The sequence below is a fragment of the Mustelus asterias genome, chromosome 17, assembly GCF_964213995.1.
Source record: "Mustelus asterias chromosome 17, sMusAst1.hap1.1, whole genome shotgun sequence".
Classification (NCBI taxonomy): domain Eukaryota; kingdom Metazoa; phylum Chordata; class Chondrichthyes; order Carcharhiniformes; family Triakidae; genus Mustelus; species Mustelus asterias.
The window spans coordinates 87,725,182-87,747,899 of NC_135817.1; the positions used below are offsets into that span (position 1 = coordinate 87,725,182).

At 44.9% G+C, this 22,718-nt stretch overlaps 1 protein-coding gene across 3 annotated transcripts in view; it reads right to left on the reverse strand.

Annotated features, from left to right (window-relative positions):
• The window catches only part of gbe1b (glucan (1,4-alpha-), branching enzyme 1b), a 580,146-nt gene that overhangs the window by 314,652 nt on the left and 242,776 nt on the right, over positions 1–22,718 (reverse strand). For all 3 annotated transcript variants that reach the window (XM_078233069.1, XM_078233067.1, XM_078233068.1), the window contains exon 4: positions 19,692–19,817. In XM_078233069.1, coding sequence (XP_078089195.1) covers positions 19,692–19,817 — 126 coding nt within the window. The remainder of the gene's footprint in view (positions 1–19,691; positions 19,818–22,718) is intronic.

The window sequence follows — 22,718 nt, forward strand, 5'->3', positions numbered from 1 at the left end:
GCCACGGAGTTTGGAGATAAATTTCATGGGAATAATGGTGTTGAAGGCTGAGCTGTCATCAATAAATAGGAGTCTGGCATAGGTGTCTTTGTTATCTAGGTGTTCCAGAGTTGAGTGCAGGGCCAGGGAGATGGCATCTGCTATGGACCTGTTGCGGTGGTAAGTGAACAGTAGTGGATCCAGGCAATCTGGAGGGCCGGAATTGATTCATGCCATGACTAACCTTTCGCAGCACTTCAAAATAATGGATTTCAGAGCCACCGAGATATAGTCATTAAGGCACGCTGCCTGGCTTTTCTTTGATACCGAGACAATGGTTGTCTTCTTGAAGCCGATAGGGACCTCAGATTGTTGTAAAGACAGGTTAAAAATGTCTGTGAATATCCCCGCAGCTGATCTCCGCAGGATCTGAGTGCTCGTCCAGGTACCCCATCCGGGCCAGTCGCTTTCCGTGGGTTGACTTTTGAGAAGGCTGCTTTGACATCGGCAATGGTGGCCTCGGAAACAGGTTCGTTCAAGGCTTCTGGGATGGAGGACACGCTCTCGCTGACCTCTTGCTCAAAACAGGCATAGAATGCGTTGAGTTCATTGGGGAAGGGTGCATTGGTGCCAGCAATTTTACATGCCTTCATCTTGTAGCCTGTTATGTCTTGCAGACCTTGCCATAGTCGGTGGGAGTCCGTGTGGCTAGCCTAGGACTCCAGCTTAATCCGGTACTGTCTTTTGGCATCTCCAGTGGATCTCCATAGATCATATCTGGATATCTTGCATATGTCAGAGTCGCCTGACTTGAGCGCCTCAGACCTGGACTACAGCCAGCAGCAGATCCATGGTTTCCGGTTGGGAAACATATGGATTTATTTCTTTGGCACAGTCTCCCACACACTTACTAATGAATACTGACCAGTCCACTGACTCAAAGCAGTCCCGTAGATCATCCGATTCCTCAGACCAACATTGCACGACTTTCTTCAACAGATTCTCCCGTTTCAGTTTTGGCCCATCATGCCTCTTCGCTGGAGTCACCCAATCAATGTCACCACCCTGCTCTTTCCAGAGAGTTGAGAAAATCATTTTGTCCAAGTACTTATCCAACCCCCTTTTGAAAGTTACGACTGAATGTTTCTACCCCTCTTTCAGACAGTGTATTCCAGATCTTAACAAGCACAGTCTAATGATTGAAGACATCAGTGTGACAAAGACATGGGTAACCGATTGCAGAATAGCTGGTTTAGTGGAACGGAGAATAGAAAATAAAATGAGCAGCAAAATTGGCAAACAAGGATTGAGAAGAGCAATAGGAGGCATTTACCAAGTGACCAACAGCCTCCAGGAAATATACCGTCCATTAAAAATCAGATACAATCAAACATTAATGAGACTCCACAGATTAATACAGGCAGAGGAAAAAAAAGAGAACATACAGAAAGAGGCAGAGAGTAGTATGTGGAGAGCAGGGGAGAGTGTGACAGGGAGAATACAAAGAGAATAGGAGATGAGTCCACAGGCAGTGGAGACTGGGTCATTATTTGTTTGCAAGACTGAATTGGATAGATTCTTGGCTGACCAGGGAGTTAAAGGTTACAGGGGTTGGATAGGAAAGTAGAGGTCACAACCAGAACAGCCATGATTTTATCAAATGGCGGAGCAAGCTCGAGGAGCCAAGTGACCTACTCCTCCACTTCTTCTGCTGTTTGTGAGTCAAAAATACAATTATGAACAAAATTAAATTCTCAAGGACATTAAAAGCACCACATTAAAATAATCGACATGCACATGGAGGTGGAATGTAACGTTCGACAAGGATCAGTGCTCTTCACATTCCAAAATGTTTATTCACAATTGACTTTGGAATCCAAAGGCATTTGACAAAGTCCCACATGGCAGGTTGGTTAAGAAGGTTAAGGCTCATGGGATACAAGGAGAAGTGGCTCGATGGGTGGAGAACTGGCTTGGCCATAGGAGACAGAGGGTAGTGGTCGAAGGGTCTTTTTCCGGCTGGAGGTCTGTGACCAGTGGTGTTCCGCAGGGCTCTGTACTGGGACCTCTGCTATTTGTGATATATATAAATGATTTGGAAGAAGGTGTAACTGGTGTAATCAGCAAGTTTGCGGATGACACGAAGATGGCTGGAATTGCGGATAGCGAAGAGCATTGTCGGGCAATACAGCAGGATATAGATAGGCTGGAAAATTGGGCGGAGAGGTGGCAGATGGAGTTTAATCCGGATAAATGCGGAGTGATGCATTTTGGAAGAAATAATGTAGGGAGGAGTTATACAATAAATGGCAGTCATCAGGAGTATAGAAACACAGAGGGACCTAGGTGTGCAAGTCCACAAATCCTTGAAGGTGGCAACACAGGTGGAGAAGGTGGTGAAGAAGGCATATGGTATGCTTGCCTTTATAGGACAGGGTATAGAGTATAAAAGCTGGAGTCTGATGATGCAGCTGTATAGAACGCTGGTTAGGCCACATTTGGAGTACTGCGTCCAGTTCTGGTCGCCGCACTACCAGTAGGATGTGGAGGCGTTAGAGAGAGTGCAGAGAAGGTTTACCAGGATGTTGCCTGGTATGGAGGGTCTTAGCTATGAGGAGAGATTGGGTAAACTGGGGTTGTTCTCCCTGGAAAGACGGAGAATGAGGGGAGATCTAATAGAGGTGTACAAGATTATGAAGGGGATAGATAGGGTGAACGGTGGGAAGCTTTTTCCCAGGTCAGAAGTGACGTTCACGAGGGGTCACGGGCTCAAGGTGAGAGGGGCGAAGTATAACTCCGATATTAGAGGGATGTTTTTTACACAGAGGGTGGTGGGGGCCTGGAATGCGCTGCCAAGTAGGGTGGTGGAGGCAGGCAAGCTGACATCGTTTAAGACTTACCTGGATAGTCACATGAGCAGCCTGGGAATGGAGGAATACAAACGATTGGTCTAGTTGGACCAAGGAGCGGCACAGGCTTGGAGGGCCGAAGGGCCTGTTTCCTGTGCTGTACTGTTCTTTGTTCTTTGTTCAAAAGTACAACTTTTAAGTTTGCCAACACCAAACTGGGGGAATGAGGTAGGGTGTTGTGGAAAAGTCAAAACGGTGGAAACTGTGTTACAAGACAACATTCGTCAACTGGCAAAATTGATGCATAATTGCCAAAGTAATTTCCAACACAGATAAATGTGAGGTACTATGTTTGATTTGGAATGATTTGATTTGTTATTGTCTCATGTATTAACACAGTAAAAAGTATTGTTTCTTGCACACTATGCAGACAAAACATACTGTTCATAGAGAAGGAAACAAGAGAGTGCAGAATGTAGTGTTACAGTCATAGATAGGGTGCAGAGAAAGATCAGCTTAATGCAAGTTAAATCCATTCAAGTCTGACAGCAGCAGGGAAGAAGCTGTTCTTGAGTCGGTTGGTACGTGACCTCAGACTTTTTATCTTTTTCCCGAAGGAAGAAGGTGGAAGAGAGAATGTCCGGGGTGCATGGGGTCCTTAATTATGCTGGCAGCTTTGCCGAGGCAGAGGGAAGTGTAGACAGAGTCAATGGATGGGAGGTTGGTTTGCGTGATGGATTGGGCTACATTCATGCCCTTTTGTAGTTCCTTGCAGTCTTGGGCAGAGCAGGAGCCAAACCAAGCTGTGATACAACCAGAAAGAATGCTTTCTAAGGTGCATCTGTAAAAGTTGGTGAAAGTCATAGCTGACCTGCTAAATTTCCTTAGTCTTCTGAGAAAGTAGAGGCATTGGTGGGTTTTCTTAACCATAGTGTCGGCATTTAGGGACCAGGACAGGTTGTTGGTGATCTGGACCTCTAAAAACTTGAAGTTCTCGACCATTTCTACTTCGTCCCTGTTGATTTAGGACAGGGGCATGTTCTCCTTTATGCTTCCTGAAGTCGGTGACAATCTCCTTTGTTTTGTTGACATTGAGGGAGAGATTATTGTTGCTGTACCAGTTCACCAGATTCTCTATCTCATTCCTGTACTCTGTCTCGTCATTGTTTGAGATCTGACCCACTATGGTGGTGTCATCAGCAAACTTGAAAATCGAATTGGAGGGGAATTCGGCCGCACAGTCATAGGTGTATAAGGAGTATAGTAGGGGCTGAGAACACAGCCTTGTGGGGCACCGGTGTTGAGGATGATCGTGGAGGAGGTGTTGTTGCCCATCCTTACTGATTATGGTCTGTGAGTTAGGAATTTCAGGATCCAGTCACAGAGGGAGGTGCCGAGGCCCAGGCCATGGAGTTTGGAGATGGGCTTTTTGGGAATAATAGTGTTGAAGGTTGAGCTGTAGTCAATAAATAGGAGTCTGACATAGTGTCTTTGTTATCTAGGTGTTCCAGGGTTGAGTGCAGGGCCAGGGAAATGGCATCTGCTGGGGACCTGTTGCGGCGGTTAAGAAAAATCAGGAGGCCACATATTGGAAAATAAGAATGTAAATGGGGTGAAGGGCAAAGGGATGTCAGAATAGTTGCAGTGCAAAAGGGGGCCATTCAGCCTCTCGTACCTAAAGTCTAAAGTTTAAACTTTATTGATTAGTGTCACAAGAAGGCTTACATTAACACTGCAATGGAGTTACTGTGAAAATCTCCTAGTCGCCACACTCTGGCGCCTGTCCGGGTACAGAGAGGAAGAATTTAGCATGGTCAATGTACCTAACCAGCACATCTTTCGGGACTGAAGTCTGGGAGCACAAATACATCAATCACTAAAAGTAGCATTGCAACTCAATAAGACTTTAACAAAAACAAACCAAGCCCTGAGATTTATTTATAAAGGAGTAGAATTAACTTTGGTTATCCAAAGCCTTATGGTCGATGTACTGTTCTGATAGCCACATTATAAAAATGATATTGTCCTGGAAAGTGCGCAACGAAGATTTACAAGGGTGATAAGCGGAGGGATTATAGCCACCAGGAAAGGACGAACAGGTGGGATCTCTGAAAGCTCTGTAATGGTCTAACAGAGCTCAAAAAAATTACGTTAGGTTTTGAGTGACGAGAGATAGCATGTTTCCATTTGTAAGGAAGAGCAACACTAGAGGCCATCAATGTAAGGTAGTCACCAAGAAATCCAGGATTCAGAAGAAACTTCTTTACCCACAGTGTGCTGAGAATGTGGATTTACAGGGTGCAGTGGAAGCAAATAACATAGATGTATGTAAGAGGGATACATTTTAAGATTAACAGGTAACAACAAAGAGGATTATACCAATACAATCATAGAATCCTACAATGCAGGAGGAGGCCATTCGGCCCATTGAGTCTGCACCGACAAGAATCCCACCCAGGCCCTATCCCCATAACACCATGCATTTAACCTAGCTAGTCCCCTGACAATAAGGGGCAATTTAGCATGGTCAATCCACCTAATCAGCACATCTTTAGACTGTGGAAGGAAACCGGAGCACTCGGAGGAAACCCACGCAGGCACGGGGAGAATGTGCAAACTCCACACAGACAGTAACCCAAGCTGCAAATCGAACCCGGGTCCTTGCGCTGTGAGGTAGCAGTGCTAACTACTGTGCCACCCAATAGAGTTGGATGAAAGAATGAGTGAGGTATAAATGCTGGCATAGACCTTTTCTATTTCTGTGCTACAGATTGGATGCAACTTGTTGCATTAAGAAACTATTTTATCATGCGGTCTGGTTCTTTTGCTAAGTACGCAATCTGTGTATTCGACTCTCCCACCACTGCAAACAGCTTATCTTTATTTGTTCTGCCAAACACGTCATGATGTTGAACACCTCTATCAAATATTCTTTTAATCTTCCCTGCTCCAAGAACAACAACCACAGCATCTGCACTCTCTTCAGATAACTAGTACCATTCCCTTCAATTCCATCTGAACCTAAAGGTGATGCCGAGAAATGGACGTAATACTCCAATTAAACAGTGAATTGTCATCAGGCTATCTCCTAGACACAGTAAGAGGTCTCACAACACCAGGTTTATTTGGTAGCACAAGCCACTAGCTTTCGGAGCGCTGCTCCTTCGTCAGGTAAGTGGGAGTTCTGTTCACAAACACGGCATATAAAGACACAAACTCAATTTACAAAATAATGGTTGCAACGCGAGTCTTTACAGGTAATCAAGTCTTAAAGGTACAGACAATGTGAGTGGAGAGATGGTTAAGCACAGGTTAAAAAGATGTCTATTGTCTCCAGACGGGACAGTTAATGAGATTTTGCAAGCCCAGGCAAGTCATGGGGGTTACAGATAGTGTGACATGAACCTAAGATCCCGGTTGAGGCCGTCCTCATGTGTGCAGAACGTGGCTATCAGTCTCTGCTCAGCGAATCTGCACTGTCGTGTGTCGTGAAGGCCGCCTTGGAGAACGCTTACCCGAAGATCAGAGGCTGAATGCCCGTGACCGCTGAAGTGTTCCCCCCAACAGGAAGAGAACACTCTTGCCTGGTGATTGTCGAGCGGTGTTCATTCATCCGTTGTCGTAGCGTCTGCATGGTCTCCCCAATGTACCATGCCTCGGGACATCCTTTCCTGCAGCCTATCAGGTAGACAACGTTGACCGAGTTGCAAGAGTATGTACCGTGTACCTGGTGGATAGTGTCCTCACGCGAGATAGAAACATAGAAACATAGAAAGACTACAGCACAAACAGGCCCTTCGGCCCACAAGTTGTGCCGAACACATTCCTACCTTCTAGACGTACCTATAACCCTCCATCCTATTACGCTCCATGTACTCATCCAGGAGTCTCTTAAAAGACCCTATTGAGTTCGCCTCCACCACCACTGACGGCAGCCGATTCCACTCGCCCACCACCCTCTGTGTGAAAAACTTACCCCTAACATCTCCCCAGCACCTTAAACCTGTGTCCTCTTATAGCAGACATTTCCACCCTGGGAAAAAGCCTCTGAGAGTCCACCCGATCTATGCCTCTCAACATCTTATATAGCACTATTAGGTCTCCTCTCATCCTACGTCTCACCAAGGAGAAAAGACCGAGCTCCCTCAGCCTATCCTCATAAGGCATGCCACTCAATCCAGGCAACATCCTTGTAAATCTCCTCTGCACCCTTTCAATCTTTTCCACATCCTTCCTATAGTGAGGCGACCAGAACTGAGCACAGTTGATGGCATCCGTGTCGATGATCCGGCGCATCTTGCAGAGGTTGTTCTCCTGAAGGCTGGGTAGTTTGCTGTGGACAATGGTCTGTTTGAGGTTGTTTGAAGGCAAGAAGTGGGGGTCTGGGGATGGCCTTGGCGAGATGTTCGTCTTCATCAATGACATGTTGAAGGCTCCAGAGAAGACGTCGTAGCTTCTCTGCTCCGGGGAAGTACTGGACAACGAAGGGTAAGCAGCGCTCCGAAAGCTAGTGGCTTTTGCTACCAAATAAACCTGTTGGACTTTAACCTGGTGTTGTGAGACTTCTTACTGTGTTTACCCCAGTCCAATGCCGGCATCTCCGCATTATATCCCCGCGACAACAGGAGCTGTGGTGAAAAACATAACCAGCAGAGAGTCTGGGGTACTAGGTCGGGCGGCATGGTGGCACAGTGGTTGGCACTGCTGCTTCACAGTGCCAGGAACCCAGGTTCGATTCCCGGCTTGGGTCACTGTCTGTGTGGAGTTTGCACGTTCTCCCCGTGTCTGCGTGGGCTTCCTCCGGTTTCCTCCCACAGTCTGCAAGACGTGGTTAGGGTGCATTGACCTGAACAAGCGCCGGAGTGTGGCGACTAGGGGAACTTCACAGTAACTTCATTGCAGTGCTAATGTAAGCTTACTTGTGAAAAATTAATAAACTTTACTTTTCACCAGGACTAACTTTGTTCAAGTCCAGAGGCGACTGATTCTTAGAATAATTAATTTGAATCACAAAATGGTTACAGCACAGAATGACGTCATTCAGCCCATTAAATCCTTACTGGCTTTCTCCAAGAGTAATTTAGCTCGTCTCAGTCGCCCCAACCCCTCCCCTATAGTTCTGCAACTTAAAAAAAAATAATTATTCAATTCCCTTCCAAATGTCATGGTTAAATCCGCGCGCGCGCGAGCACACACACACCGCGCACTCCAAATCTTAACCATTCCTGACATTGAAACATGTTTCCCCAGGCCGCCTTTGCCATTTCCCTGATCTTTTGCCTTTCACACATTTCAAACTCAAAATAAAGGCAATTATAGGGGTATGAAGACAAAGCCAGCTAAATTGAACTGGGAAATGAGGTAGAGGGGCGGGGATGCAGCAGCAGATAAGTTAAAAAGATATTTCATAACACTCAGCAAAGATACATTTCACTGAGAAAGGAGAATCCAGAAGGCTAACTAAGGAAGTTAAGGGATAGTATCAAATTGAAAGAAAAAGCATGCAATTCTGCAAAGATTACAGAAGATTGGGCAGAATTTAAAAACCAGCAAAGAATGACTCAAAAAAATAAGGATGGAGAAATTAGAGAATGAGAAAGCTCGTTAGGAGTATAAAAGCTGAAAGTAAGAGTAATGAAAAAAAGCATTTGTCCTCCTGAGAGAGATTGTCTGGGGAATTTGTAAGAGGGGGCAAAGGAAATGGTGGAAATGTTGAACATAAATCTTGTATCAATCCTTGCTGTGGAAGACACAAATAGCATTCCCAAATTACCTGTAAATCAAAACAAATTGAATCACCAAGAGTACTGAGAAAACTATTCAAACTAAAGGCTGACAAGTCCCCAGGATCTGCGGAGCTGCACCCTTTGGTCTGTGGCTATTCAGATAGCAGATGCGTTGGTTCTAATTTTCCAAAAGGTTGTGTGTGTGGAGTTTTGCACGTTCCCCCCGTGTCTGCGTGGTTTTCCTCCGGATGCTCCCGTTTCCTCCCGCTGCCCAAAGATGTGCAGTTTAGGTGGGTTGGGCATATTAAATTGTCCCTTAGTGTCCCAAGATGTGCAGGTTAGGACGCTTAGTGAGGAAAATATGTAGGGTTATGGGGATAGGGCAGGGGAGGGTATGCTTGAATAGGATGCTCTGTTGGAGAGGCGGTGCAGGCTCAATGGACCAAATGGTCTCCTTCTGCACTGTAGGCATTTATGATTCTATGATCAGATAGGAAAATGGTGGAAGTTACCACTCTATTTCAGAAAGGTGGGAGGCGGAAAGCAGGATATTACAGGCCAGTTAGCTTAACATCTGTCCTCAGGAAAATACTGGAATCTATTGAGGTGGATACAGCAGGGCACAGAAAACCTTAATTCAAATCAGGCAGTCAGCATGGTTTTGTGAAATGGAAATCATGTTGGATTATATAATTAGAGTTCTTTGAGGAAGTAACGAGCAACATGGACAAAGGGAAACCTGCAGATACGGTGGATTTCCAAAAGGTATTTGATAAGGTGCCACTGAGGTTCTGATAAAGGGTCATCCAGACTCAAAATGTTGACTCTATTTTTCTCTGAACAGATTCTATCAGACCTGCTGAGATTTTCCAGTGTTTTCTGTTTTTGTTTCAGATTCCAGCATCCAAAGTAATTTGCTTTTACCTTACACACTGAAGGACTCTGCTGTACGGAGAGATCTGGGTGTACTGGTACATGTATCACAAAACTTTAGTTTGCAGGTACAGCGAGTGATTAAGACAAATGGAATGTTGTCATTTATTGCAAAGGAATGAAATAAATGAAAAGTAGATAAGTTTTACTAGTCGTACAGTGTTGTGTGACCAGGAGGAATTTGTACAGTCTTGATCTCCTTACCTGAGAAAGGATAGAATTGAATTAGAAGCAATTCAGAGGCGGTTCACACAACTGACTGTTGTGGGAAGGGGATTATCCAATATGGGGAGGTTGGACAGGTTGGGCCTGTATCCACTGGAGCTTAGAAGAGTGAGAAATGGTCTTATTGAAATATAAAAGTTTAAAGTTTTTTAAAGTTTGACTTTATTTATTAGTGACACAAGTAGGCTTACATTAACACTGCAGTGAAGTTACTGTGAAAATCCCCTAGTTGCCACACTCCGGCACCTGTTTGGGTACACTGAGGGAGAATTTAGCATGGCCAAATGCACCTAACCAGCACATCTTTCAGACTGTGGGAGGAAACTGGAGCACCCGGAGGAAACCCATGCAGACACGGGGAGAGCTGCAAACTCCACACAGTCACCAAGGCTGGAATTGAACCCGGGTCCCTGGTGCTGTGAGGCAGCAGTGCTAACCACTGTGTCACCGTGCAGCCACATATGAAATCCTGAGGGGACTTCACAGGGTGGATGATGAGAGAATGTTTCCATTTATTGAAGATACTAAAACTAGCAGACATTGTTTAAAAATAAGGGGATTAAAGGTTACGGCTGAGATAAGGAGAAACCTTTTCTCTGAGGGGTGTTACAGTGGCACAGTGGTTCGCACTGCTGCCACACAATAAGCTACTTGTTAATTGGGCTCAATTCTCGGCTTGGGTAACTGTCTGTGTGGAGTCTGCACATTCTCCCCGTGTCTGCATGGGTTTCCTCCGGCTGCTCCAGTTTACTCCCACAGTCGAAAGATGCGCGACTTAGATGGATTAGCCAAGCGAAATGTGCGGGGTCATGGGGATAGGGTTGGGGAGAGGGCCTGGGTAAGATGCTCGGTTAAAGAGTCGGTGCAGACTCGATGGGCCAAATGCCCTCCTTCTGCACTGCAGAGATAATATGATTAGTCTGTGGAATTCTCTTCCCCAGAGAGTGGTAGAGGCGGTCATCGAATATTTTTAAGGCTGAATTAGGTGGGCTCTTGACTGACAAGAGAATCAAAGAGCATGGGAGGAAAGCTGAATTGAGGCCACATTCACATCAAACTTGATCTTATGAAATGACAGAGCAGACTCAAGGAGACTAATGGCCTACTCCTGCTCCTAATTTGTGTGGGTATGTTTGTATGTGTCTCCTCGTCTTGATCCTTCCACCAATGGGAACATGTCTCTCCATCTCTTCTGTCTAGAGCAATATTGTATTGAACTTACTTTAAAGGAAGCACTTTAATTATGAGGAAGGTTGTCCTTCAAGGAAGAGGAGTTCATGGCTGAAGCTGACCAGTTTTAGTTTGTTCTTCAGCAAGGACAAACTGGAGGAAACTGGAGAGCTGGTTTATGGCCAATTATTTGACCTCTTATTATATTTATAAGCTACTTGTTAATAAACTCGCTGCAGTTTAAGTTGTGCCCCACCACCTCAGTCGAAAGTTGGATATGTTTCTTGCCCTCTCTTCCAAACAACCCCACATCCCACCACTCTCCAGTAAAGAGGCAACAGGATGAGTAATTTGTACATAATGGTTTAAGTCTGGACTTACCATATGCTACAATCCCAGTAGAATATGAAAGCATTTGGAGGCATTAAATAAGTCTCAAACTCAACAGACTGAAAAAGACAGCATAATCTTATTTCTTACAGGCAGCAGGGCTGACAGAAACGGATCTGACACTGGCAGTGAGAGAAAAGAACTGAAAGCAGCCATCTGCCATGTCAGTGTTATAGTCTGCACCTTGTGAGGATAGGAGAGCATTCACACCGGCACTCCAGGGGAAGAGAGACAACTGACAGTTTGTTGCTGCAATGTCAACGACACGATAGAAGAAAAAGCTGCCACTCACCTGTAACACAACACCCAAGAGACTGAGTTACAAACTAAGACACCGTTTATTGCATCACACCTCAATCTACCATCGTACCCTCAGTCCCTGCAGGGTATGCGGAATCGATAATCCTTTCAGAAACATAGAAGATAGGAGCAGGAAGAGGCCATTCGGCCCTTCGAGCCTGCTCCACCATTCATTACGATCATGGCTGATCATCCAACTCAATAGCCTAATCCTGCTTTCTCCCCATAACCTTTGATCCCATTCGCCCCAAGCGCTATATCCAGCCGCCTTTTGAACGCATTCAATGTTTTGGCATCAACTACTTCCTGTGGTGATGAATTCCACAGGCTCACCACTCTTTGGGTGAAGAAATGTCTCCTCACCTCTGTCCTACATAGTCTACCCTGAATCCTCAGACTGTGACCCCTGGTTCTGGACTCCCCCACCATCAGGAACACCCTTCCTGCATCTATCCTGTCTAGACCTGTTAGAATTTCATTAGTTTCTATGAGATCACTCCTCATTTGTCTGAACTCCAGCGAAAACAATCCTAACCTAGTCAATCTCTCCTCATACATCAGTCCCGCCATCCCCGGAATCAGCCTGGTAAACCTTTGCTGCACTTCCTCGAGAGCAAGAACATCCTTCCTCAGAAATGGAGAACAAAACTGCACACAATATTCTAAGTGTGGCCTCACCAAGACCCTGTATAATTGCAGCAACACATCCCTGCTCCTGTACTCGAAACCTCTCGCAATGAAGGCCAACATACCATTTGCCTTCTTTACCGCCTGCTGCACCTACATGCTTACCTTCAGCGACTGGTGCACAAGGACACCCAGGTCCCGCTGCACACTCCCCTCTCCCAATTTACAGACATTCAGGTAGTAATCTGCCACCTTGTTTTTGCTTCCAGACTGAATAACCTCACACTTATCCAAATTATACTGCATCTGCCATTTATTAGCCCACTCACTCAACCTGTCCAGATCATTCTGAAGGATCTCTGCATCCTCGTCACAGTTCACCCTCCCACCCAATTTGGTATCATCTGCAAACTTTGAGATTTTACATTTTGTTCCCTCATCCAAATCATTAATATATATTGTGAATAGCTGGAGTTCCAGCACCGATCCCTGTGGCATCCCACTAGTTACTGCCTGCCAACTTGAAAAGCACCCATTAATTCCTACTCTTTGCTTCCTCTCTGCCAACCAGTTTTCTATCCATCTCAATACACTTCCCCCAATCACATGCGCTTTAATCTTGCATGATAATCTCTTGTGCGGGACTTTATTAAACGCTTTCTGAAAGTCCAAATACACTACATCTACTGGTTCCCCCTTGTCAACTCGACAAGTTACATCTTCAAAGAATTCCAACAGATTTGTCAAGCATGATTTCCCCTTCATAAATCCATGCTGACTCTGTCTGATCCTGCCACTGCTTTCTAAATGTTCTACTATAAAGCCCTTGATAGCGGATTTGAGAATTTTCCCCACTGCCGATGTTAAGCTTACTGGTCTATAATTCCCTGTTTTCTATCTACCTCCTTTTTTGAATATTGGAGTGACATTCGCTACCCTCCAATCTGCAGGGACTGTTCCAGTCTATAGAATCCTGGAAGATGACCACCAATGCATCCACTATTTCGAGAGCCACTTCCTTAAGTACTCTGGGATGTAGATTATCAGGCCCTGGGGATTTATCCGCCTTTAATCCCATCAACTTTCTCAGCACCATTTCTCATCTCCCTCAGGTCTTCCCTCTCACTAAATCTTGCATTCTTCAACATTTCTGGCATCTAATTTGTGTGCTCTTTTGTGAAGACAGAATCGAAGTATGTATTCAGTTGGTCGGCCATTTCTTTGTCCCCTATTATACATTTCCCCGTTTCTGTCTGTAGGGGACCTACATTTGTCTTCACCAACCTCTTTCTCTTCACGTATCTATAGAGACTCTTAGTGTCGGTCTTTATGTTCCCTGCAAGCTTACTTTGGTACAGTATTTTCCCCTTCTTAATCAATCCCTTGGTCCTTCTTTGCTGAATTCTAAACTGTCCCTATCCTCAGACCTATTATTTTTCTTGGCCAATCTGTATGCTTCTTCCCTGGATTGGATATTCTCTCTAATTTTCTTTGTAAGCCATGGATTGGCCCTCTTACCCATTTTGCTTTTGTGCCAGACAGGAATAAACAGTTGCTGCAGTTCCCCCATGTGTTCCTTGAATGTTTGCCTTTGTCTATCCACTGTCATCCCTTCAAGTAACTCTCCCTAATCTATCAAGGCCAACTTACGCCTCATATCCTCATAGTTTCCTTTATTAAGATTCAGCACCCGTGTCTCCGAATCAACTACTTCACTCTCCATCTTGATAAAAAATTCTATCATGTTATGGTCGCTCATCCCCAAGGGGTCTTGTACAGCTAGATTGGCAATGATTCCCTTCTCATTACACAATACCCAGTGTAAGATGGCCTGCTCTCTAGTTGGTTTCTCCACAAATTGGTCAAGAAAACCATCCCGTATACATTCCAGGAATTCCTCCTCCACGGCATTGTGGCTAATTTGATTTGCCCAATCTACGTGCAGATTAAAATCACCCATGATCAGCGATATTCCCTTATCACATGCATCTCTAATTTTGTGTTTAATGCCATTCCCAATATCGCCACTGCAGTTTGGGGTCTATATATGACACCCACTAATGTTTTTTGCCCCTTGCTATTTCTCGACTCTACCTATACAGACTCCATGTTGTCAGAGCTAATATCCTTTCTCACTATTGTGTTAATTTCCTCTTTAACCAGCAGTGCCACTCCACCACCTTTTCCTTTATGCCTGTCCTTCCTAAATATTGAATACCTGGGACATTCAATTCCCACCCCTGGTCACCCTGCAGCCATGTCTCCGTAATCCCAATTATATCGTACCCATTTATATTTGCGCGATTAGTTCATTCACTTTATTGCAAATGCTCCATGCATTAAGGCACAGATACTTTAAGCTTGTTTGCCTTGTTACTTTAACATTGTTTGCCTTGATTCCAGTATTTTTCTCTATAGTCCTGTTTGAAATTTGTCCTTGGTTTCTCTGCCGATCACTTTTCTTATTCCCTTTTCTACCTTTTGCTTTTATCCTTGCTCCTTCCTTCTCTGACTCCTTACATAGGTTCCCATCCCCCTGGCATATTAGTTTAAACCCTCCCCAACTGCTCTAGCAAACACTCCCCGAGGACATCAGTCCCAGTCCTGCTCAGGTATAACCCATACAATTTGTAGAAGTCCCACCTCCCCCAGAACCGGTCCCAATGCCCCAGGAATCTGAAACCCTTCCCCAACACCATCTCTTCAGCCACGTATTTATCCGATATGTCCTGTCATTTCTACTCTGACTAGTACGTGGCACCAGTAGTAATCCTGAGATCACTACCTCGGAGATCCCAATTAGAATCATAGAATCCCTACACTACAGCAGGAGGCCATTCAGCCCATTGAGTCCAACAACAATCCCACCCAGGCCCTATTCCCATAGGAAACCCGAAGGAAATCCACGCAGACACAGGGAGAAGGTGAAAACTCCACATAGACAGTGACCGAGGCCGGAATTGAACCCAGGACCCTGGTGCTGTGAGGCAGCAGTGCCAACCACTGTGCCACCGTGCTGCCCCAAGATTGTCCAAAGTCTGGATTTAATCAATTGGGACACACATTGATCCGTGATTATGTGGGATAGACAAATCTCATTAAATGATGGAATATATTGGCCCAATTTAAGAATCACTTTGCCAAATGAAAAGTTACAAATGAAATGCTTGTAGTTTAAATATTCAGTAGAAACAGTCTATTGGTTACCTATGGCTAGGATAGCTTTTGAACTTTAGATAGTGAGAATTTCATTGCGTACTAAAAAGAGGAAACAGAATCCATTTCAATTATTAAACGTTTCTCTGCTGTGAATGAAGCTGAACCAAGACTTATGGTCCATTGCATGAGGTCCAAAAATAAATCCATTGAAAGATTTTCCGAATTCCAACATTTGCTAACCTTGACAGGAGTAGATTTGTACTCCCCAGAGATGAGAGCAGTCAGACCTCACATGTAAAAGGAAAATGTACCAGCAATGTCGACAAAGACTGGTTTTTCAAAAGTCAATAATCCTTTGTTCTGAATCTCCCATGCTTCTTGGTGCAGTCAACCGGAACATACATTCGTGCCAAAGTAAAGAGGACAGGTCAATGATATCTTCAATTTTTGAACTGAAGAAACGGCGATCCAGAGGTTTTTGCGAGAATTTCAGCGAACTGGGGCACTTGATGTGCATTGGTTTTCCCATGACTTATAACAAACTGCCAAATACTACACATATGGGGTGGGGTGGTGATAACTCCACAAGTAATCCAGCAGCCCAGGCTAACACTCTGGGGATCCAGATTCCAATTCCATCACAGCAGCTGGCAGAATTTAAATTCAATTAATAAATTCAGAACTAAAAACTATCCATTTTTGATTGCCACAAAAACCCATCTGGTTCACTAATGTCCTTTGGGAAGGAAATCTGCTGTCCTTACCCAGACTGGTCTATGTGCGATACCAGACCCCATAGCAATATATGTGACTCTTAAATGCTCCCTGAAACGGCGTAGCAAATATCTCAGTTGTATCAACCACTACAAAAGTCTGAAAGGAATGAGACCAGTCAGAACACCCAACATCGACCTCGGCTCTGGCAAAGACAACTGCAAACCCAGCCCTGTCACCCCTGCAAGTTCTTCCTTACCAACATATTGAGGCGTGTATCAAAATTGCAAAACGCCTTACATAGACATACGCACCCAACCAGACCTTACAACGCCACAGGCATCCCGTCATTATTCCTCAGTATGTCCTATTGCACTAGCAAGACAGACCCACAAGATTTTTTGATTTGATTTGATTTATTGTCACATGTATTAACATAGTGAAAAGTATTGTTTCTTGTGCGCTAAACAGATAAAGCATAGCGGTCATAGAGAAGGAAAGGAGCGAGTGCAGAATGTGGTGTTAGTCATAGCTAGGGTGTAGAGAAAGATCAACTTAATGCGAAGTAGGTCCATTCAAAAGTCTGACAGCAGCAGGGAAGAAGCTGTTCTTGAGTCGGTTGATACGTGACCTCAGAGCTTTGTATCTTTTTCCCGACAGAAGAAGGTGGAAGAGAAAATGTCCGGGGTGCGTGGGGTCCTTAATTATGCTGGCTGCTTTGCCGAGGCAGCGGCAAGTGTAGACAGAGTCAATGGATGGGGGGCTGGTTTGTGTGATGGATTGGGCTACATTCATGACCTTTTGTAGTTCTTTGCAGTCTTGGGCAGAGCAGGAGCCATACCAAGCTGTGACACAACCAGAAAGAATGCTTTCTATGATGCATCTGTAAAAGTTGGTGAAAGTAATAGCTAACGTGCCAAATTTCCTTAGTCTTCTGTGATTATGAGGAGAGACTGAGCAGATTGGAATTTAGAAGGCTGAGGGGGGATCTTATAGAGTCCTATAAGATAATGAAGGGGCTGGATAGGGTAGAGATGGAGAGATTCTTTCCACTTAGAAAGGAAACGAGAACTAGAGGGCACAGCCTCAAAATAAAGGGGGGTCAGTTTAGGACAGAGTTGAGGAGGAACTTCTTCTCTCAGAGGGTGGTGAATCTCTGGAATTCTCTGCCCACTGAAGTGGTGGAGGCTACCTCGTTGAATATGTTTAAATCATGGATAGATGGATTCCTGATTGGTAAGGGAATTAGGGGTTATAGGGATCAGGCAGGTAAGTGGAACTGATCCACTTCAGATCAGCCATGATCTTATTGAATGGCGGGGCAGGCTCGAGGGGCGAGATGGCCTACTCCTGCTCCTATTTCTTATGTTCTTATGTTCTTATGTTCTGAAAAAGGGGGCTTTCTTAACAATAGTGTCGACATGAGGTGGTCTCACAGAGGTATGTAGTTGGGAGAGATTCCCCACCGCCTTCCCACACCCCCACCACAGCTGATGAATCATGTCCATCATGCGTCATGATCAACCTGATTTCAAAGGAGTGCGTAGGAGAGCATGCCAGGAGCAGCCTGGCATACCTAAAACTAAGGTTACAACAGTTTTGTTGTAAACACCACAGGACGACTTGAATGCCAAACTGAATAAGCAGCAAGTAAGAGACAATGCTAAGAGATCCTATAACTAAAAGATCAGATCTAAGCTCTGCAGTACTACTGCATCCGGTTATGATTGGTTGTGGACAATTAAATAACTAACATCCCATGCAGCAACACCATTTTCAGAACATTTTTTGGCTACTGGTGGCACTTCGAAACTATCCAGGAATGTGCTACTTCACAAAAGGGGTTTAATTACAAATAAAATATCTCGCAAAGAGCAGACTTTAGTCCGCGGCTGGGCACAGAGATAATTTATAAATTCTCCCCGAGAGTTCTGGAAATCGGTCAGAGCCCACCAGGCCTATGACAGCTCTGATTACATATATATAAAACAGACAAAGTGTCGACAGGACCACAGCACTTTAATGTTCTGCCTGGTTGTGAAACACTTGCAAACTATAATTGAATAGATTTACCAAAGTCTGTTTCAAAAGACAATTAATGGGGGGAGAAGGGGAGGGGGTGCCTTTGTTCCCATGGGTTGCACTGTTTTATGTGAGAAAAGGGCGGCATGGTGGCACAGTGGTTAGCACTACTGCCTCACAGCTCCAGGGACCTGGGTTCAATTCCCAGCTTGGGTCACTGTGTGGAGTTTGCATGTTCTCCCTGTGTCTGCGTGGGTTTCCTGCGGGTGCTCCGGTTTCCTCCCACAGTCCAAAGATGTGCAGGTTAGGTGCATTGACCATGCTAAATGTCTCCCAGTGTCCCGGGATGCGTAGGTTTAGTAGGATATGCGTGGTTACGGGGATAGAGCCTGGGTGCGCTTATTGTCGGTGTAGACTCGATGGGCTGAATGACCACTTTCTGCACTGTAGGGATTCTATGATTCTATGTTGGGGCAGTCCAGCACATCTGTGCAAAAGGCAAAAGTGAAGCAATTCCAATGATCTTCAGGCAGAAGTGGCGACTGGATGATCCATCATGGCCTCTTCCTGAGGTCCATACCATCACAGATGCCAGTCATCAGCCAATTCGATTCACTCCACTGATATCAAGAAATGGCTGAAGTCACTGGATACTGCAAAGGTTATAGACTCCAACAATATCTCAGCGATAATTCAGATGCCTTGTGTCCTAGAATGAGCCACGCCCCGAGCCAAGCTGGTCCAGCACAGCTGTAAGACTAGAATCAGCACAAGAGTATGGAAAATTGGCCAGGTATGGCCTAACAACAAAAATCAGGACAATTCCAACCATACCACCCCATCAATCTCCTCTCGATCATCAACAAAGTGATCGACGGTGTCATCAACAGCGCTGTCAAGCAGCATTTACTCAGCAATCTGCTCACTGACCTTAGTTTGAGTTGTGCCAGGTCCACCCAGCTCCTGGATGGACCTGGCACGAGGGCAGGGGCACACGCCCGAGGGGGGGCAGGTACCCGCGCCCCCGAGGGAAATTAAACTTTTTTTTACATCCACAACAGTAAATAAAATCTGAAAGAGTGTGACTCTACACTTCAAATAAAATTAACATTCAACGCCCGAGAGGTTGTTTGGCAATAATTAAGGCCTGTCACACCATTGAAAGAGTACTTTAATTAGAATGGAGAAACACTAACTTTGTGACCAATTTAATTCATATCCATGAGGCAACTGCAGCAACTTCCTGCCCTTCCATGTATTTGAATAGTGAGTCTCTCAGTGAGATACCAGTGGAGTAGTTTCTGTCGGAGCAGGGCAACATCCTCAATTCCATACTTCATTCCACATGTGCAGGCACTTGAAGCTACTGTTCCATTTACATGTAAGTAACACTTAGCCTTACTGATACTGATACTTATCCTGCAACTTCATGTCCGACCTTTTTCCCTTGACAAAAAACACTAAAGTAGAGAAATTCAAGCTCAAGGTCTTTCAGTTGGTCAGTGATAACTCGCTACTAGAAATAACTTGTTTGCTTCACAAGTGACATTTTTCACCCAAGCATTTTCCTGAAGGATGTGCAAAGTAAGTTGCTTACCGTATATGGTTGGGGAGGGTCCCAGTGCACCCAGTCGTATGTAAAGGCATTCTGTTCACGTGTCACGTATCGTGCCCAGGGAGAAATGCGATATAGCTGTTGTCCACTTTTACTGCCTATTACCACCTAAGGAATAAAATAAAACATTCATTATTTGCTTGCCTCCCAAGTTATTTGACCAAGTAAATCAATACTTCACATTAGGTCTAAAATTCAAACATCACATTTCCAATTGGAAATTTACCTTTGCTCACTGACCCAAATTGGCTCTCTGCCCAGAAACACCTCAGTTCTAAAATTCTCATCCTGATTTTCAAATCCCTCCATTACCTTGTGCTTTCCTTATCTATCTAACATTCCACAGCCCCAAAACGCTCCATCTAACTCTGGCTCCTGAGCATCCTGGTTTTAACTGCTCCAACAGACAAAACTGACAGCACCAGGATTAAGCAGGTGCCATGGCCTGGGACTCGGCTCCTCTATCTGCGACTGGATCCGGAACTTCCTAACTCACAGACCACAATCAGTAAGGATCGGCAACAACACCTCCTCCACCATCATCCTCAACACTGGTGCCGCACAAGGCTGTGTTCTCAGCCCCCTACTATACTCCTTATACACCTGTGACTGTGTGGCCAAATTCCCCTCCAATTCAATTTTCAAGTTTGCTGACGTCACCCACCGCAGTGGGTCGGATCTCAAACAATGACGAGACAGAGTACAGGAATGAGATAGAGAATCTGGTGAACTGGTGCGGCAACAATAATCTCTCCCTCAATGTCAACAAAACGAAGGAGATTATCATCGACTTCAGGAAGTGTAAAGGAGAACATGCTCCTGTCTACATCAATGGGGGTGAAGTAGAAAGGGTCGAGAGCTTTAGGTTTTCAGGTGTCCAGATCAACAACAACCTGTCCTGGTCCCCCCATGCCAACACTATAGTTACGAAAGCCCATCAATGTCTCTACTTTCTCAGAAGACTAAGGAAGTTTGGCATGTCAGCTGCAACTCTCACCAAATTTTACAGATGCAGCATAGAAAGCATTCTTTCTGGTTGTATCACAGCTTGGTGTGGGCTCCCGCTCTGTCCAAGACCACAAGGAACTACAAAAGGTCGTGAATGTAGCCCAATCTATCACGCAAACCAGCCTCCCATCCATTGACTCTGTCTACACTTCCCGCTGCCTCGGCAAAGCAGCCAGCATAATTAAGGACCCCACGCACCCCGGACATTCCCTCTTCCACCTTCTTCCGTCAGGAAAAAGATACAAAAGTCTGAGGTCACGTACCAACGGACACAAGAACAGTTTCTTCCCTGCTGCTGTCAGACTTCTGAATGGACTTACCTTGCATTAAGTTGATTTTTCTCTACACCCTAGCTATGACTGTAATACTACATTCTGCATCCTCTCCTTTCCTTCACTATGAACGGTATGCTTTGTCTGTATAGCGCGCAAGAAACAATACTTTTCACTGTATGTTAATACATGTGACAGTAATAAATCAAATCATATCAAATCAAAATTAAACTTTCTTATGCACTTGTTGTCCAATACTTTAACCCCAATCCATTTAGATCAATAAATGAAATTGAGTAATAGACTAGGTCATGTGGTTTTAAAATATATAACGTCAACGTGTGTCTGTTTGTTGCTGAAATAGTCAGACAGACAGGTGAGTGCAGGGTCTGATTGCTCAGTGCTTTACTCCCCTGGCTACAGATTATGGTTATCTGCTGTAACAATGTGTGAGTGAAAACAATGGTTCTTAGCAGCAGAGAAACATCAACGTACATGCAGCGAGGTGAGTTGTTACTGCATTGGGCAGACCAACAAATTCAACACCTAATCACAGCAAAATAAAGGGGAAACAGCAACTACTAATGTTCAAAGAATAGAGGAGCGTGGGGTCAGGCCCAGATAGAGATACAGATACAATGGGCCAAATAGCCTCTTTCTGTGTCGTATAGTTTAAATAATTCTATCCGAGCTGGCCGGTGGCGGGGAGAGGGGTGGCCTGGATGGTGAGCAGAGGAGTGAAGAATCCTGATGGGGATCCAGCTGGAGATAGAATCATAGAATCTCTACAGTGTAGAAAAAAGCCATTTGGCCCATCGGGTCTGAACCGACCACAATCCCATCCAGGCCCTATCCCGGTAACCCCACATATTTACCCTGCTAATTCTCCCTGACACTAAGGGGCAACTTAGCACGGCCAATCCACTAACCCGCACATCTTTGGACTGTGGGAGGAAACCGGAGCACCCGGAGGAAACCCACGCAGACACGGGGAGAACGTGCAGACTTCGCACAGGCAGTGACCTGAGGCGAGAATCGAACCCGGGTCCCTGGCGCTGTGAGGCTGCAGTGCTAACCACCATGCCGCCTCTCAGGGGAAGGCTATGGAATGTAAGCAGGGGAAGGTTTGGATGGAGAGCAGAGATGATGGCGGCAGAATGTTGCTGAATCAGTGATTTGTGTTGGATATCACTGAGATGCAGCAAAGTTGCGAATGCTCGAAAACGCAGAATGCCAAGAAGCTCCAAAATCCTTCATACTTCAACACAATCCCTTTAAAATCAGAATTGTTTCATAAATATCTCCCACTGACATGAAGGAATCAGACTAAGAATTATTCAGCCCCATATTACAGAGGAGATTAATTAGTTCTGTTCAAATGGTAATCATACAACCAGCACACAATTTGCAGTTCAACCACAACACTTTTGCTCGAGCTAAAACTAGTCATTGATTTATTTATTTAATCCCAATTCAATAAAAAAAATGGACTCATGTTAGCCTTAAATCTGGTATTGTCGCTGAACTAGTAATCCAGACACTCGGGTAAGTCTTGGGAACTCGGGTTCGAATCCAATCACAGCAAATAGTGAAATTTAAATTCAATAAAAATCTGGAATTAAAAGTCTAATGATGATCATGAAACCACTGTCCATGGTCATAAAAACCCATCTGGTTCGCTAATGTCGTTGAAGGAAGGAAATCTGCTGTTGTTACCCAGTCCAGTCTA